General features: G+C 39.7%; 1 protein-coding gene across 4 annotated transcripts in view; it reads left to right on the forward strand.

Moving 5' to 3' along the window:
* The window catches only part of ADAMTSL1 (ADAMTS like 1), an 872,407-nt gene that overhangs the window by 712,875 nt on the left and 140,211 nt on the right, over positions 1 to 19,321 (forward strand). For all 4 annotated transcript variants that reach the window (XM_072841474.1, XM_072841475.1, XM_072841477.1 and 1 more), the window contains one exon: positions 9,928 to 10,138. In XM_072841474.1, coding sequence (XP_072697575.1) covers positions 9,928 to 10,138 — 211 coding nt within the window. The remainder of the gene's footprint in view (positions 1 to 9,927; positions 10,139 to 19,321) is intronic.

The raw sequence follows: 19,321 nt of genomic DNA on the forward strand, positions 1-19,321 counted from the left end.
TGTCCTTTATATTTATAGATCCAAGATCCAATCCAGGGCTACATGTTACATTTGGTTGTCATGTCTTTTTTAGACTTCCTGTATTTGGGACAGTCTTTCCCTGTCTTTCATATTCTAGATATTTTTGAAAGACTCTAGTGCAATTACTTCATAAAATGTCACTCATTTTGAGTTTGCTTGATGTTTCTTCATGATTTTTAAATTTTTGACAGAAGTATGCTGCATTTTTCTCAGTTCATGATATCAAGAGACCATGAATGATGTTGTGTCCCATTCATTTCTGATGATGTTGATTCATTATTTGGTTAAGATGATCTCAGCCAGGTTTTCACTGCAAAATTAATAAGGACAGGGGCAGCCTGGGTGGCTTGGCGGTTTGGCGCCTGCCTTCAGCCCAGGGCATGATCCTGGAGACCCGGGATTGAATCCCACATTGGGCTCCCTGCATGGAGCCTGCTTCTCCCTCTGCCTGTGTCTCTGCCTCTCTCTCTCTCTCTCTTTCATGAATAAATAAATAAAATCTTTAAAAAACTTAATAAGGACATTGTACTTATTATAAGTAACAAGTGTTTTTATGGGGAGATAACCTGAAACTAAGTAAATACCCTATTACTTATCAACCTTTTTACTGACCAGCATTATATTCATTGATGGCTCTTGCCTGAATCAGTTATTATTACAGTGGATAAACAGCAGGCTTCTAAATTCTATCTTTTAGATTATTGATCTAATTTTATTAATTTTATTATTGATGGCCTTCTAGATTATTACTAGGAACTCTAGAAGATAGAGTTTTCTCATCTTATTTATCCATTACTATCAAATTGTCCCAGACATGGCCAGTAGGAGCCCCTTCAAACTGGCTTCTGGATTCTTTTGACATATACCCTGTCATTCTTTGAGCACTTCTCACTTTTCTGGCACAACAAGATGTTCCCGGTTCACTTTTTACTTTCAATTCCCCTGCCCCAGAGCCATTTCTACAGAAACTGATTCTTCAGTAGAGAATGCTGTTTAGAATCTAAAATCTGGGCACTTGGTGTGCTTGATTTTCCTGAAGTGTCTTTGGTTTTAGGCCTCTCAGCAGAGAGATGTAGGTAATATTGCATGCATATATGTATGTTTACATTCATTTATATCTGTTGATACAACTGTGTCCATCTATGTACTAATCCATCTGTTAAAAACTATGAGTTCATACTATTTTCAATAGCAATCCAATTCCACAAGGCTTATTTTAGTCATACCACTTGCCATATTTGCAACTCCTTTCTCCAACAGTAAGAAATCTGCCTCCCATTCTCCTTCATGTATTTATGTATTCATTCAGTCTTCCCTCAATGTGTGATCTCCAGGGACCCTGGCCCAGTGCTAAGCCCTGTCACATGCCATTGAACCACTCCACACTAAGCCTCATGCTAAAATTCAGTTCCTAAAAAGAGGAAGAAAAAAGAAAGTTGTGGTAGGGAGCCAGTTAGAAAATTCAACTCCAAACACATAGTGTCCCCTCGCCCCCAGTGGGTACATTGAACCAAAGCTGAGCCTGGATATACTGGTCTCCACCCCACAGAAGCTTGGCTCACGCTTCAATTGAGGTTTTTAATCGGAGGAAGTAAGTGGCCAGATTCATATTTTGGAAGCATTGGGCTATATAAATTGGAAACTGGGAGATATAGAGATAAACTGGGAGCCACCAGTAATAGCCCAAAACCTTAAAGGGGCATCTAGTCCTAAACAGGGTCCCAGTTGGAAAGGGAGTTTTCTTTGTCCTACCTTAGGCTTTCCAGAGCTGGCCATGCTCCATGGAGTCTGATTTATTATTGCTTAATTGCTTTCTACCTCCTGACCTCAGAGACATTCTAAAGGAAACAGATATCTTTGTGGGACTTTAAAAAATCATGGGATAGAAATGTTAGGTAGAAATGTCAAGTTGAAGGATTGCACACAAGTTTAAAGAATGCGTCTAACAAATAATTGAAATTTACATGGTGTTTTGCCTCTCGATAACTACATCTTTAAATTTTGAATAAAGAAACAAGGCCTACTTTGCTGCAAAAAAACAGGGTAAGGGAAGGTTCTTAGGGCATATGTTGGGGTGGGGAGAGTCTACCATTAGAAATTATGTGCATTTATACCAGCAACCAACAATGAGTTGCTGGAGGCAATGGCCAATTCCTTCTCTGAAAGGGTAGGGGAGAGAAACCTTGGCAACTCACAACAAGCCCTTGTCCAAAAGAAGTAAGAAATTCCTCCTTTTATATAACTAATACAAACATAAACTGCTAAGAAGTGCCAACCACTATGGGTCTCTGATTGCCCACATTATCTCTGATGGCCATCTTTACAAAAAACAAACCTATCCTTGAGTGGACCACACTCAGCCTTTGCCCATTTGTTGCCAAGTACCATTGCTGCTTCACTGCAATAACAACTCCACATATATTCATAACCTGGGCTGGCATCAGTGTGTTGGTTTCTATTATTTAAGAATAGACTGTCATTTGTCATTTCTGAAGTTATAAGCACCAAGGATCCTAGAATTTGCATCTTGGATCAACGTTGTACTGTCTATTCGTAATAGAGGTCTATTCATCATCCTCACCCTGAGGCAGTATAATATAATATTTCAGCATGCAGGAGCCAGGCTAGTTGGGTTTGAATCTTGATTTTCTTGTTTACTAGCTGTGTGACTTTGGACAAGTTACTTGACCTTTCAAAATCTCTATTATGTCACCCTGTAAAATGGAGGAACTTATAGTACCTTGTTCATAGGGTCGATGTAAGTAAGAAGTGAGTTCATATATGTATCCCACATCTTGGATGAGCTTATCTCTGAGTCCTGCTAGGACCTCTGTGAAAGAAGCTGGGATGATGCAGAGCTGGGGCTTATAAATCCATGTGGTGGCATCCGTGATGGGGAGCAGCTCCATTCTCAGCGCCTTTGTGTCCAAGTCATGGTAGACTTGGATGTGATGCATGTGGCATTAACATCTATGGGAGACCTGAGAATAAGCATTCTAGGCCACGACTAATTAATCATTTAACTTCTCCAGGCCTCAGCTTTTTGTTATTAAAAGGCAGAGAATAATAGTACCTCCCTTACAGAGCTGTGGAGAGGATTATAGGAAACAGTGAGTTTACAACAACTAGCACAGTAGCTGATTCATTGAAGCTCTGTATAAAGGTTAGAATTACTGTTGTTATTGGCAGTAATGTGTGATGTCAGCTAGATGGCTGTCACATCATGGCTTATGGCTTGTGGCTAAAGGGTATCTGCCCAGGCCAAGGCAAGGGGCTGGCCAGACCTAGGCAGAGTGACAGGATCAGCATGCAGTAGGCTAGACATTGGGCAGAACTATAGTACCAACGGGAAAACAAAATGGGAATTCAGAAACCAATGCTAAAATTTTAAATCCAATTATAAACACAGGCCTACCCAAGTACATCTGATGTTGGACAGAGGGCAGGAAGACTAATCCCAGTCTTGAGGGGTGGGAGGTAACCCTCTGTCTCCTGTCTACCCTTGGTCAGGAGACCACGTGTTGGACAGCGTCCAGCCTGACACAACAGGGCATCAGCTGTGATCTGTCAACTTCCAGAGCCTTTCCTATAAGCAGGTTTTGACAAAAAGGACAGGAATATGGAGAAGGTCAGAGAGTGAAAAAGGCAATAAAGCAAGAGAATGCTGGAAGAACTAGAGTCTCCATAACATTTTGGCCAAGGGCCTAACCATGAAGCTAAACACCTGAAGCCTGGAAGCTGAAAGAAAACATAGTGATCATGTTTACCATCTTCCTTATACAGAGCCAGGGTTCTTTAGCCAAAACCATCAGGGCAGATGTGTTTTGGAATTCAGAATTTTTTATACTTTAGAAATATGTTAGGATTAGTGTAACATAAATTATGTATTACCCCTAGTAAGTTCTAGGGGGAAATGCCATAATCCAGCAGTCTAACATTGCCGCAGTAAAACGTGTAAATATTTGCACTAAGTGAGATGTAGCCTATAAAGGCATCATGTCAATTCAGGTTCAGTCCTGTCACCAAATAGTTTGCACCACACTAAAGAAAACTTTGTGGTGTTCAGAGATTTAGGGACTTTGAAATTGCTGCTGGCAGTTGTTCAGTGAACATAGCTGAAATGACTGACCAGTCAAGTGTCTAAACCAAAGGTACACACACAGTTCATTGGGGTTCTACACGGCTTGAGTCACCTCAAACTTACCGAGCATCTATGTTCTAGGCACCACTCTACATACAGAGGTTACAGTGATGTACTGGTTTCGTGGCGCTGCCATAACACAGCACTACAAACAGGGTAATATAAAACAATAGAAACATATTCTCTCACAGTTCTGGAGGCATACATGAAGGTATCAGCAGGGCCATGCTCCTTCTGAAACCTGTGAGAGCAAATCCTTCCTTCCTCTTCTAGCTTCTGCTATATGCTGGCAATTCTTGACATCCCTTGGCTTATAGATACATCACTGCAATCTCTGTCTCTGTTGTTACATGACATTCTCCCTGGGTGTCTATCTCCTTTCTTATGAGAACACCATTCACACTGGATTAAAGGCCCACCCTACTCTAGTATGATTTCACCTTAAATGGTTATATCTGCAATGACCCTATTCCAAATAAACTCATATTCCAAGTTATTGGTGGTTAAGACTCCAACATACCTTTTAGGGGTATATAATTCAACCCATAACAAGTGCTAAACCAAAATAAACATTGCCTCCTGCTCTCATCAAGGTAATAGTGGAGCAGGGTAGTCAGATTACAGATGCATTGAGCACAGCAAAGAAAACACTCAACAGAGTAACAGTAAGAAAAAAAATTGTAAACCATCTATAAAGAACTTATCTTATAAAGATAAAGAACTTATCTCCGTAACATAGGAGGAATACCTACAACTCAATAACAAGAACAACAACAAAAACTAATAATCCAATTTAAAAATGGGCTCAAGACTTGAAAGATATTTCTCCAAAAAAGACATACCAGTGGCCAATCAGTATACAGAAAATGCTTAACATCACTAATCATCAGAAAATGCAAATCAGGGGCACCTGGGTGGCTCAGTTGGTTGAGCATCTGCCTCTTGATTTTGGCTCAGGTCATGATCTTAGGGTTACGAGATTGAGCCCCACATTGGGCTCCACACTAGGCAGAGCCTGCTTGAGATTCTCTCTAACCTTCTCCCTCTACCTCCCCCTTCTCGTGCTCTCTCTCTTCTTTCTCTGTAAAAACTAAATAATAAATAATAAAAGAAAATGCAAATCAAAACCACAATGAGATAATCACCTCAGATTATCTCATTGCTGCATGGCTCTCATTCATGTCTGCATGGCTATCATCAATAAAACAAAGGTCTACAGGGACACCTGGGTAGCTCAGTGGTTGAACATCTGCCTTCAGCTCAGGATGTGATTCTGTGGTCCAGGATTGAGTCCTGCATCAGGCTCCCTGCATGGACCCCGCCTCTTCCTCTGCCTATGTTTCTGCCTCTCTGTGTGTCTCATGAATAAATAAATAAAATCTTTTAAAAAAAAAAAAAACAAAAAAGGATACAGTGTTGGCAAGGATGTGGAGAAATTGGAACACTTGTGTATTGTTGGTGGGAATGCAAAGTGGGTGCAACCACTGTGGAAAACAGTATGAAGGTTCCTCAAAAAATTAAAAATAGAACTACCATATGAGCCAGCACTAAGGATTTATCTAAAGGAACTGAAGTCAGGATCTCAAAGAGATATTAGCACTCCATGTGTGTTCAGTGTAGCACTATTTACAATACCCAACATGTGGAAACAATCTAAATGTCCTTGAGCAGTTGAATGGATCAAGAAAATGTGGTATATGCATACAATGAATACTCTTCAGCCTTAAAAAATAAGTCTACAATGTCTGACAATATGGATGAACCTCAAGAACATTATGCTAAGAGAAATAAGCCAGTTATACAAGAACAAATACTGCATGATTCCACTTACATGAAATACCTAAAAGAGTCGAATTCATAGAATCAAAGAATGGATGCTGATTGCCAGGGGCTGGAAGGAGAGGGAAATGAGAATACTCATCAATAGGCATAAAGTTCTAGCTAAGCAAGATGAGTAAGTTCTAGAGCTCTGCTGTACAACATTGTATGTATAGATGACAATACCATATTGTACACTTAAGAGGGTATCTTATGTTCTTACCACAATAAACTTTTTTTTTAAGTGTTGAGAATTTCCAAAGGGGGATATATTAGTGAGACTCCTAAAGTAGGTATATTTTACCCAGTTGAGGGCTTCATCCCTGAGGAAGTACCATTGTCAATGAAGACATAAAGATGAGTAAAAGTCAACCAGGCAAAGTAGGGGAAAAGCACTAATGCCTGCATTCTCCAAGCTCCTTGGAGATGTGGCTCTCATCACTGAGCTTGTGGGGAAGCCAGGCCCCCAGAATTCCAGAGAAGGCCTGTAAGTGCCTCACAGGCTGAGAGCCACAGCCAGTCCTGCCCCCAGGCTGACTCCTCCTGGCCTGCAGCAGTGCCTCAAGAAATAGCCAAAGGCACAGAATGTATGAAGGTACTATCAGCAGCCAGCTGGACCCAAGGCTCAGAGTTGTAGCCCCTATGCAGGGAAATGAGGGGAAAGTCTATTTCTAGCCCCCTTTTTATTTTCCTTTTGGCCTAAGTTGATTTAAATACTTTCAATCAGCAAAGTACTTAATACTCAGATAGCTTCTGCTGACCTCCCCCCTTGGGAAGGTAATGTACTCTTATCATGGGTAAGCAGATATGTCTGTTTTGTGAGTTTGATGAACAGTGCTGAAGTGACCTTATGGCTGCCAAAATGCTTCTGCTTCAAGTTCCCAGTGACTGAATTTCTGCCAGAGGTGGAGGCAGGAGTGGGAGCAGTGGAAGTGCAGAGCCTGTACTGTGACAGCTTTTAACCTTGGACAACATCCACTGTGTAGGCAGCTCCTTTATGAGACACATACATTGTGGTCATCGGCATTGAGCATGGTTGTTGGATTTTATTTTATAGCCACACATTTTAACATTTCACTTAAAAGTCGGGGATTAGGGGGAAACACCTTTTTTTGAAGCACAATAAACATAGAGAAAAGAGCATAAATCCTACATATATGGCTTGGTGACTTAACAAAATGGATCCAGATCTAGCACCCAGATAAAGATAACATCCCAGAATCCCTTCCCCTCAGTCCCTCTCTTCTAGTTACTGCGCACCAAAGTTAACCATCATCCTGATTACTAACATCAGAGATTAGTTTTGGGTTTTGAACTTGATATAAATGAGAGCACAGGATGAATTTTTTGCTTTTGTGGCTTTCCTCAATTTGATGTTTGTGGGATTCATCTGTGTTGCTTGTTGTTATAGTTTATTCTCACCATTCAGTGTTCTTATACAACTATATCATAATTTTTTATCCACTCAACTATTGATAGATATTTGGAATGTTCCCCATCTGGGCTATTATAAATAGTGCTGCTTTGAATATTCTTGTATCTATCTTTTGATGAACATATGCATGTTTAGAGGGGAGAGTATGCTTGTATTAGTTGTCTGTCATTGCGTAACAAATGTCCCCAAATCCCAGTAGCTCACAATAAAAATAAATGTTTTTTACCTCTCACCATTTAATGAGTGAGGCATCTGAGAGCTCCTTGGAAAGGCAATTCTGACTCAAGGTCTCTCATGAGGGTCCGGTCATCTGAAGGCTAGACTGGGTCCGGCAGATCGGCTTGCACTGTAGCTCAGCCCTGTGACTGGTGAGTTGGTGCCAACTGTCGGTGAACAGCTTTAGTTTCTTTGCATGTGGATTTTCCTGAAGATTGTCTGAGTGCGCTCACGACATGACAGCTGGCTTCCCCTGGAGTGGGCAAAGAGAGAGCCAAATGGAAACTATATCCTTTTAATGATTTAGCCTTAGAGGCCACATAGCCTTGCTTCTGCCTCATCCTAGTCATTACAAGTGAGCAACTAAGTTCAGCCCAGACTTAAGGCTTCATCTTTAGAAGAGGGAGGTGGCAAAGAATGTGTGGGTATACTTCAAAACACGACATTTTAAAGCTAGGAATTACTCAAACTAAGGATCTGAAAATAAGTTTATAGAAATTCACACAAGGATCTAAAATAAATATATATTCAATCCAGCCTCACCTCTTCTATTCACTTAAAATGTTGTGAAGGTTTATAGGACAATTTTCAAAGTATTTCCAGGAGACAGTGTGGTACAATAGAACAGAAAATGCCTTTGGAGCCAAACACACCCGTCTGAATCCTGGATTCACTATTTACTAATTGTGGGTTTAGGGCAAGTCAACCTCTTAGATTTTCAAATTTCCTCAGTTATGAAGTGGGTGAAATCAGTAGAGCCTATCTCATGTTGTTCTGGAGGTAATTAAATGAGATAATGGGTATAAAGCTCCCATTGTACTAGTAGGTCCCTTCCATTTGCTCATTTATTCGGAAATTATTGACCATGTACATTAACTATCTAGAAGGGCCTATAATGAACATTGTGAGTGATACAAAACAGATACAGACACAGCTTGTCTTCAAGAGGTATAAGTTCCAGTGGGGCCCGTGACATGCAGAATAACTATAATGTAATTGAAAAAATGATCCATGTCTGGAGCAGGTACACATCCTTTAAACATGGATCAAATTTGGATACGTAGGAATGGAAGACATGTTGAAGAATAGATAAGGCAAGGACAAAAAGTATTGCAAATTCCAAGTAACAGCTTGAGTGAAAACAGAGCTGGCGAACCAGGGGGCGTGAGTTGAGAATAATGAAGTTGTTTACTACCCATATGACTTAAACACAGGATAGACAAAAGGAAGTAGTGGAAATAGGGGTTAGTAAGGTAGTTATATATTAGAGTAGCAGAAAGAGATTGAAAGAGTATGTCCTCAGTTTTGCGGTCTGATGAAAAATGTTAAGGCCAAAGATTTTTAGGCCAGTTTTCAAGGCTAGCTACAAAATCTAGGAGGGCCTAGCTACTGAAGGGTCTACTTGGCATGCTTTTCTTGGCTAAATTCTGTTTGTAGAATTTTTGTGCCTCACATTGTAAATAGAACTTTCCAAAACTGATCATTAAAGAATACTTCCTACTCGAAGCCCAAGCGACTGAGCTTTTTCCTTATCATTCCCATTTTGGGGGCTGCATCAAGAGAGAAATGGACTGGTATTATTTTATGGGCTCTCAGCTCACTGTAAATGTACTTCTCAAGACTTGGCCATTTGGAATGGCCAATTATGCACTCAACTCCTCTCTGTGTATTTGACTTCTACTTCCAGATAATGAGCCATTCTCTCCACTTATTTTCCCTCAAGAAGACTGATCTATTTAGCAACCTTTACTTTTGTTACATTCCCCAGTCGCAGGCAGTGATGATATTTATACATAAGACAGAGACGTTTCTATGCTATGTTGGAAGTTTAAAGGAAGTTGGAGCCAATGACCTTTCACTTTGAAGCCAAAGAAAAACAAGCACACATTTTTTAGTCTTGCTAAGAATGGGGACGAGACAGATTATGAGCAAGGCTATTCAATGCATCGTGCCCAAAACCTTTCTGTGCTCAAACCTCTGTCAGATCTAACATATTGCCTTATTTTGATGAAGTTTGAATAGTTCATCGAAATTGACATGGTTATGACCATTCTTGGTGATCTTGTGGGTAAAAATGGAGGTTGTATTTTATCACCCTCTTTGTGTATTCTAAATGAATTCTAAAGCATGTTGGAAAGGATGTGTTCTAGGCTTGGGATAGAATTCCTAGCCAGTTGTATGCTGAAAATTCCCACATTCCTAAGGTATGTGTTTCTACTCTATTAGCAACACTTGACATCATGATGTTCTCTGCACAGGTATAAGGATGTCCTCGTCCTCTCTGATTTCTTCCCAGGTGGGAAATTGGCAAGTGGAGTCCATGCAGTCTCACCTGTGGGGTAGGCCTACAGACCAGAGATGTCTTCTGCTCCCACCTACTTTCCAGAGAGATGAATGAAACCGTAATCCTGGCTGATGAACTGTGTCGTCAGCCCAAGCCCAGCACGGTGCAAGCTTGTAACCGCTTCAACTGCCCCCCTGCCTGGTACCCTGCACAGTGGCAGCCGGTGAGTTCTGGGGTTACTCAATACTAGAGTTTGTGTATATAACTCTGATTCAAGGCAGTGGGACATTCTCTTCAAGGAGTTTTGTCCCATTTAAGGAATGTTCAAGGTCTGCTTCTCCTTCTCTCCTAGTACTCTCTCAACCTTATTCAAATCCAGATATTTTTATTATAAATACTGTGCTCTTTCTATGGTTCCACACCATTGTCCTCCAAAAGCAATTCAAGATCCTTCTGTTAAACCAAATATAGTCATAATAAAGTTTTTACCAAACTCAGAAAACATTTGTTAAAATAAGGACAATGTGGTTGGTTTTCCACATAGCTAAATTTGTTCTGAATTTGTGCCCTTTCTAGTTTTTGGCTGTTTTAGGATTCTAAGAGGCCAGGGTGCTAGGCAATGACTTTTCTCTCTTTTTTTTTTCTTTTAAATATTATTACTTACCAAAATAAAATTAGAAGTCAAATCAATTCCAGAATTTTAAAAAATTTTCCTGGTCCTATGAATTCCAAAAGTCTAGGAACTATTGTTTTAAAGCAGGGGTTGACAAACTGCAGCCCAAAGCCAGATCCATCTCACAACCAGTTACTGTAAATGAAGTTTTATTTGAACACAGCCATGCCCATTCTTTTATATATTGTCCATGGCTGCTTTTGCACTAGAAGGGCAGAATTACGTGGTTGTGACAGAGACCATTTAGCCTATAATACCTAAAATATTCACTCCGTCCTTTACAGAAAAACTTTACTGACTCCACTGAAAGGCATGCATAATAATAATACTCAACCATTTTGTAATATTCTATCTCAAATTAATATATATTTCTCAAACTTCAGTTAAATAATTTTTTGCATGCCTCTAAAAAAACCAGAAATTTTAGATTATTTGGATAGAAACTTATTTTGCACTTCTTCTCCATGAGGATACCAGATGTACCTATAAAGTGACAACAATGGTCACAAAAAGTAATCCTGAAAGGTGAGGGGGACATGCACCCCAGTTTTACTAAAACAGTTTTTCACTCTCAAAATTATTCCAATTGGGGTGCCTGGGTAACTCAGTCAGTTACGTGTCTGACTCTTGGTTTCAGCTCAGGTCATGATCTCATGAGTTGTGGGATGGAGCTCCACATTGGGCTCCACTCTCAGGGGAGTCTACTTGGAGATTCTCTACCCTTGCCCATCCCTCTATTTGTTCTTGCTTGCTCGCTCTCTCTCTCAAAATAAATAAATCTTTTTAAAAAATTTAAGTGTCTCAATTAAAATGATAAATTATATGATTATCCAATTGAGGAGAGAGCGTAGCAGCTTACACACCCTTGCCTTAGTGCTGAGAGGGGGCTGCCATTTCTATTCAGCCATGCATCAAAGGTCACTTTTCTACTGTCACTTGGCAGAGCCCCTTCCTTCTCTCTGCCCATCTTGGGACTATGATTTAGTAAAGCATTCAAAGAATCAAAGAGTAATCAGTGAAAAAAAAAAAACTCTAAAATAAAAGCATCTGGAAAAATAAATTGTTTCCTATTAGAACTTAAATATATATGTGGCTAAGCTCATAAATACCATGCTACTATGTGATGGTTTGTGGAAATCAAAGGATGTTATGTATTTTGAATGCCTATGTACCAGTGTTCTGTTAAGAAATATTATTACACGCCTAACTGAAGTTAATCCTCATAACAACCAGTGAAAAGTAGATTTTATTATCTTCATTTTGGATTTAAGGAAACTGAGGCTCATACAGGTGGCAAATTTAGGGTTGGCCATCAACCCAGTTTTATGTGATCATTTCCACATACCTCATTGTTGGAGACTACTATGGCTGAAAGAGCCATCAGGGATTACATATGAGTCCCCTTGTTTTACACGTTGTAACTGCAGCCTAGATATGGCCTTGCCAAGATCATAAAGCCCGGTCAAGACCCAAGGTCTCCTGGTCCTACTATACTTACACTGTTAGTTTTAACCAGAATGAACCCATGACCTCAAACTGCACCACTAACTAACTAATGCCAACCCTAAGGCAAGACGAAGAATCAACCCAAATCAACCTCCACTGCTATAGTAAGTCACTGTATTATTAACTCATATCTCTATTAGGTACATAGTAAGTTCTGGGTTACATGTTTATTGAATGAAAAAATGCATAATTAGATCAAGAATACTATCCACATCCCCTGAAAATTCTGACTTTATATCTTATATGTTTGTTTTATGGTTATGGGTTCTAATGTTGACCTAGCAGTGAAACTCAATGAAACACCAACTTCTTTTTATTTTTTTAAGATTTTATTTGTTTACTTATTCATTCATTCATTCATTCATTCATTCATTCATTTTAGAGAAAAGGAAAGCACCTGAGAGCAGAGGGAGGAACTAGGGCAAGGAGGGAGAGGGAGAGAGAGAATCTGAAGCAGACTCTATGCACTGAACATAGAGCCCGATGCAGTGCTCCATCTCACAACTGTGAGATCATGACCTGAGCCGAAACCAAGAGTCAGATGCTCAAGCAACTGAGACACTCAGGTGCCCCCAACGTCTTTTTAATAGCCATACATGTTGCTAAATAATGGCAGTGACCTATGACTTTTTTTTCTTCAGTTTTTTGAGCATATCCATTTACATGACCTTTTTTGGTCTATTGCTACCACCAGCACCCCCATGCCCAGTGTCCCTATTTAATACAGTGGATTTCCAAAAAGTCAATTATTCTTCCATTTTCCATCTCCTAGGCCTGTTAAGATATAAATTTATTTTGGAAACTTCTACTTCTTTCCATCAGGGAGAGGCCTTTGAGGTTGAGTCAGATTTAAGTCCATTTTTCAGGTCAGGAAACTAACAGCAAACAGCTTTTTGAAGTTCATCCAATGAGCTACTAACTATACTTTATTAAGACCTTTTAGAAGTATCTTCTTTATACCTAATACATCGTAATTATGAAATATATTCAAACATAACAAGAAATAAAAAACATAGAAAGTGAGAGCCACCAGTGATTCTATCCTCTAGAGAGAACTTGTTAGGCAAGTGATGTGCAGGGTCTGTTTTAAGAATCCTTGGTCATTTTTAGGAATCCTTCTAAACCTAGAAGCAACCACAGACTATTCTTTTTATATGATTTCCTAGAATACTCCTTCTTTAATTAAGCTTTGTTAGATAAAATCAGCTAATGGCAACCCCTTGTTAAAGGAAAGAAAGTCATTGTTTATGCCATATGGTGAAATAAGTCAAGAGTAACTTGGGGGGGCTCCAAGCTAATTGGCTATTGTCTTAGGACCCCACTTAGTAAAAGATACCAGCTGTTGACCGTCCATTTGCCTGATTAGCCCTCTGGTTCCTGGGTAGTCCTTGTTGGGACAAAGGAACCTGCTGTGCACCCATCTGCTTTTTTCTATTTGAAGCTACTAGAGGATAGTTCTGAGGTCTCTCATCCTTCAACACCCACCTAATAGTCTTCCTTCATATGAAAGAAAAACAAATACAGTCTCAAATGCTTCATTCAAAGGAAGGCATCACGACCTGGTGAACATTGGATTTTGAGAGGAGAAACTCCTCCTCCTTGCTCTTAGAATCCTGGGTGACCACTGACCTCTTTTCTTCCTGGAAAAAAAATAAAAAGCACAAATGACATGAATTGCCAGATATAAATGCAACTTCTTCTGTCTTTTGCAAGAGCATTTGCCTGACAAATGACAAGTAGCCAATATTTACACATTCTTCAGGTTTGGAGAGGACTAGCATGCAGTCCAGGTATATATGTTAAAATTTTATATTAGAAATAAGTAGAAACAAAACAAAAATCTAATTCTAGCTTTGGCTTAGAGGGCCTTCTTTATTTCAGCTACCACTTTACACTGCATCCCTTGGTTTTTATCTCTGATCTTGTGTGAACGACTCATTTATCTTTATCAATTTAGCTTTAGTACCTTGTTCGTTTGTGTTTACTTGAATTTTGAAGCATATAGTTAGTGCATAGGTATCCTGATCTTCTCAGATTTATTAAACACACTCATCATCATCATCATCATCTTTGGTGTGGGCTATGTATTACTTTATATACACCTCACCAGGGATCATATCCCTCTGGTGTGTTACAGCACCATGACTGAGAACGATTGTTATATATGCCATAAGTCAATCTGAGCCACTGATCATGACAGTATTCTGCTGGAATTTTTTCAGTGACATTCTGTTGCCATATAGTAAAGCCAAATGGCTTAGTCAGGCCTTCGTTCCCCTGTACATCTGCTCTTGCCCATCTTCCACCCTGCTCTCTCACCCCTGCATGTACAGTCCTGTCTGCCTGTGCTTCTCCCTGCCCACAGGCAGGTCCCTTCCCCTCTGTCAAATTGGGTGGGAGTCGCACCTCTTTTACCAGGACTCCTCCACTGTCCTCCTACACTGAAGCCACATGGTATCCATGGTCAGTGCTGCTCAGTGTACAGTCACATACTACCCTACCTAGGCAGGCACTTTCTCATGACTTCTGAATTAAACCATAAGGTCAATGAGATGGAGACCAAGTCTCAGTGAGACCCCATAACATCAGAGCAGGTATGTAAAGCATAGCACATGGTGCTGGCAAGTTGCATGACAAGTCTGCCAGTCTATTTATTGAGAACCTGCCCCATTTCAAGACCGCCTCATTTTAATAAGAGCAGTACTTACTATGTTTCAAACACAGTTCTAGGTACTTTACATATTTAACTCATTTAATCCTCTATGAGACCATTCCTACTATCCTATGTGACGATTCCTACCGCTCTCCCCATTCCACAGATGAGGGTCTTAGAGCACCGTGAAGTTAACAGGAATTCCATTGTCAGATAGCAGAGCTCTTTCCCACATTTTTCTCTTTTAATCTCTACAGCAACCCTGCAAAGACACTCAGAGAGGTTGTCCTTGCCCCAGGTCACATAGCCAATAAAAAGCAAAGGGGACCTATAAGTTTCAAAACCCATTCTCTTTTCCACTCTGCAATTCAGCTTCCCTAAGACTTTTTTACCAGTTGCTTGAAAGTATTAAATTGTGAGGAAATCTGACACCAGCCCTAAAGTCAGGAGTTTACATAAAAGTCATTCTTTGTTGCCTTATCCAGGGCAGTTAATCTGTGCATGTTTCCTGTTGCTCCTATAACAAATTACCACACATTTTAGTGGCTTAATACAACAAGAATTTACTATCTTATAGCTTTGGAGGTCAGAAGTCTGAAATCAGTTTTACTTGGCTAAAATCAAGGGGTTGGCAGGCCCAAGTTCCTTCTGGAGGCTCTAGGGGAGAATCTGTTACCTTGCTTCTTCCAGCTTCTAGAGGCTGCTTGCTTCCTTGGCTCATGGCCCCATCTTCCATCATCAAAGCACTTCACTCCAACCCCTGATTCTCTCTGACTCTGATCCTCCTTCTTTCCTCTTAGAAGGAACATTGTGACAACACTGAGCCTACCTGGATAATCTAGGTAATCTCCCCCCATCTCTACATGCTTAATGACGTCTGCTAAATTGCTTTTACTGTGTAAGAAAACATATCACAGTTTCCAGAGATTCTGATACAGATATCATTGCTCAGCCTACTACAGTCTGGACATAGATTGTGGACTAAGCATTAGTCTTTATTGGCATAAGATCCTTGAGATTAAAATCTGCCTTCTACTACTACTATACTCACCACTATCTGTAAGCTTCGTATGCATCAGTCTCTATTAATTTTCATTCTAGAAAATAAATGAAAAGAGAAACAAGAAGAAAAGAGATAGATGCTCAAAGGGTTAACTGAAATGAATTAGGGAGTCCACTCTGAAGCATAATTTATATTTCTCTGTATTACGCATGTTTTATGATCAGAATTGTGTCCACCCAACTGTACACACATATTGCACACATCTGTGCAGAGAAACAATCACCATGGTCCCTGTTTTCTCCTTTGCTTAATACTGATTATGTGGCCATTTCCTTATAATTTTTTTTCTAAATCAGGGATACAATACAAAATGCCTATAGTTTAGCTGTATAGAAAGCTATATTACCAGTCCCTGCTGGTAATATGAAGAAAAAAGAGGAATTTTAATGACAACTACAAATGCTTGACAATTCATTTTTTTCATTTTTTAGATTTAAACACACACACAGAAAAGAATGACTTTGGTCTGGATTCGAGGGCTGAAGATTGGCAGAAACAATCAATTGAGTCATCAGTTTTGTTACATTCCAGTGACTAAAATATAAATCCTCATAATTTAGAAACCATGCTTATTTAACATGTTGTATCCAAGGAGGAAAAAAAAAAACTACTAGGATGTTTATCTCATTTTTAGTAGTGTGTTTTGTAAGGAAATGGACACTTGATCCTACCTTTAGAACCAACAATAAATGTAAGCAAAACAGAGATTAGAAGTAAAATTTCACATGTGCAGTGTTTTCATTTTTACTTATTAGCAGAACGCTCTTTGTAATAATTGCCCTGGATTTTAGTGAGTGTGCAGCTGTATGTTTCATGGAGTAACAGGAAAATTAAGCCCAGAAGATACACTATACTTTCAGGGTGAGGAAGCTCAGTTGATATTAGATGAACAAGGTAATTCTAATCCATAAAATGGTCAAGGTAAAAATTTTGTTCTCATTGAATCATTTTGAGTGAGATTCCAGTCCTCATGTTCTTTGTTTCTCTGAGCCCTAATTGACTGGGGCTCAGTGTGACCTCTGTTGTATACCAAGCACTGACTCGAACTGCCTTTTGATCTTCTCAGTCTCACATATCACAAAATTACCTCAAATTACAAAGATCTGATACAGAATTCAAAACACAGCTACCCACCACCCTTGCCAGCAGACCCAGTCTTCCTTCCTAGGTCACACCACCTTCTAGCATGTTCTCTAGTCCACGGCAAACCAAACCATTGCAAAGAGCCTTTTACTTGGTGTCCCTGCATTATCTTATTTCTCATCCTTTGTGTCCCAACTTGGTATCAGTGGTTCTTTACTACAGGCCCTCTGTTGAACCTTTAAAATATTTATGAATGCTGAGGGCCCCCAAATAGATGGTATGGAGTGTTATTTGGACTCACTGGACCAGGAAACCTTTTCTCCTTGGTACACCAATTAATATCTCACAAGGCTGTACTCTTTAGAACCCATCAGCCTTCATAGCCTGAATCATTTTCTACAAATTGGATCATGTTACCCTCTACTGTAAAATCTTTAATGACACCCTATGGTCTTGAGATTTTGTCCAAATATACCCAAGGCCCTTCACTATGTTCCCCTCACCTGGCTTCTCAGTCTGGTTTCCTGACTGTAGCTTCCCCATGAACTCTGTGCTCTACCTTTTCAGGTCTCCTCAAAGATGCCATGTTCCTTTATACCATGAAGGGTCTGTGCACGCACAATGTGACTCTGCCAGCACTCCTTATCTCCCTGGCAAGCCCCTCATGTGTCCCCTCTGTAGAGCCTTCCCCAATTTTCCATGAAGACTTTAGTTACCTCTCCTCTGTATTCCCTCTTTTGTAAAACTGATCACATTCAATAATAATTTTTTCTCCCTCACTGGACTGCAAATACATGAAGCTTAGTGTAACCAGTTTTTGGTTATCCTACACTCCCAGCACCTAATATGGTGCCTGGCACTCAGGAAGTACTCAGTAAGTGTTTGGTGAAAGAATGGATGAGTGGATGAAGAAAGGAATGTAATGAGTTAGAAACTACAGGCAGAGTACATTATGTTGAAACTAGGAAGCTGACCTTAGAAAGAACATAAATGTTACTTTGTGTTAGGGCTTAATAACATGACTAAAGGGACCACGGAAATGAACTCACCTCTCCGTAAATGGAGCTACATGAAGTCAAAGGTGTCAATATAGGCAGAATTTATTAGTGTGCTGATCATGGGAAAATCTTTAAAAATACAAGACATTTAGGCCACTGTAATTTTGTATAGAAACATAACTTTTAGGGCCACCTGAGTGGCTCAGTTGAGTAATCATCCAACTCTTGGTTTTGGTTTAGGTCATGATCTCAGAGTCTTGAGATCAAGCCTCAGGTGGGAATCCATACTCAGCACAGAGTCAGCTTAGGATTCTCTCTCCCTCTCTCTTGCCCCTCCCCCCCTCAAAAGAATAAATGAACCATTAAAAAAAAAAAGAAACATAACTTATAAGTTCTCCCCTCATTGTATATTTTTTACTTTTTTATAAAACTAATGAACCTATGGCCATAAATTGTGAAACACATATGGCAGCAAAGATAAGCAACATAAGTACTATTTTTTGTTCTGTACTTTATTTATGGCACATATTTAAAAATAATACCCCTTACTAGAGATCTACCTCTTCATACCATAATATTATTTTAAATGATTCATAAAAGCAAACATTTTTCATTTAGTTTTATTAAATTTATTTTGCTGTTCTATTTTTAAAATTTTCTTTGCATTCTGCTTCTCACTTCAGAACTATCAGCCTCATCAGGTAATCCCAACATGTTTACAAAGTTGTCACAGACTTCAGAAACTTTAATAATTTGAAATTTTATCTATGGTTTTTAAATTTTTCTAAGAACACCTTTTCGGCAATGTAAACACACCAAGGAAATTTTTTGAGCCAAGATGGACTATTGTTTAAGAGCAAAATCCCTGACAACATTAACTTAGCTAGATAGTTGTCTACCATACGTGGAAGGTCACAGCACCCAGCAGAGTACACGCAGCATCTGGCTAAAACCCCCATTGCTGACTTACTTAGAAGCAGCTTCTGGTTAATGATAAAACAGTTCGATAAAAGGTATACGTTCAGCCCATCAGCGGGCTGTTTGTGTCACGTCTTTTAAACATCTGGATTTTTGGATCTTTTGTTCATCTAATCATCAATTCAACAAACGTTTATGAAGTGCATGCTCTTTGCCAGATGCTACACTAGGCACTAGGGAATAGAAGGATGATGTGCATTCCCTTTCCTCAAAAGATGCATAATCCTGTGTGCATGCAGGGAGGCGGGAAGTCGGGGGGGGGGGGGGGGGCAGGGAGGAGCTGGCAGGCACATAAACAACTAGCCCTTATAGGAGACGCTTAGTATCCTTCCAGGTTAAGGCAGAGTAGGAGGTGACTCATTCTTTGAGCCTTTGAACTGGGCCTTCAAAGGTATCTTAAAAGTTTCTGGATAGGCAAAGAAGCAAAGGGCATTGCTCACAGAATGAACAAT

This window comes from Canis lupus, chromosome 10 (assembly GCF_048164855.1).
Source record: "Canis lupus baileyi chromosome 10, mCanLup2.hap1, whole genome shotgun sequence".
NCBI lineage: Eukaryota > Metazoa > Chordata > Mammalia > Carnivora > Canidae > Canis > Canis lupus.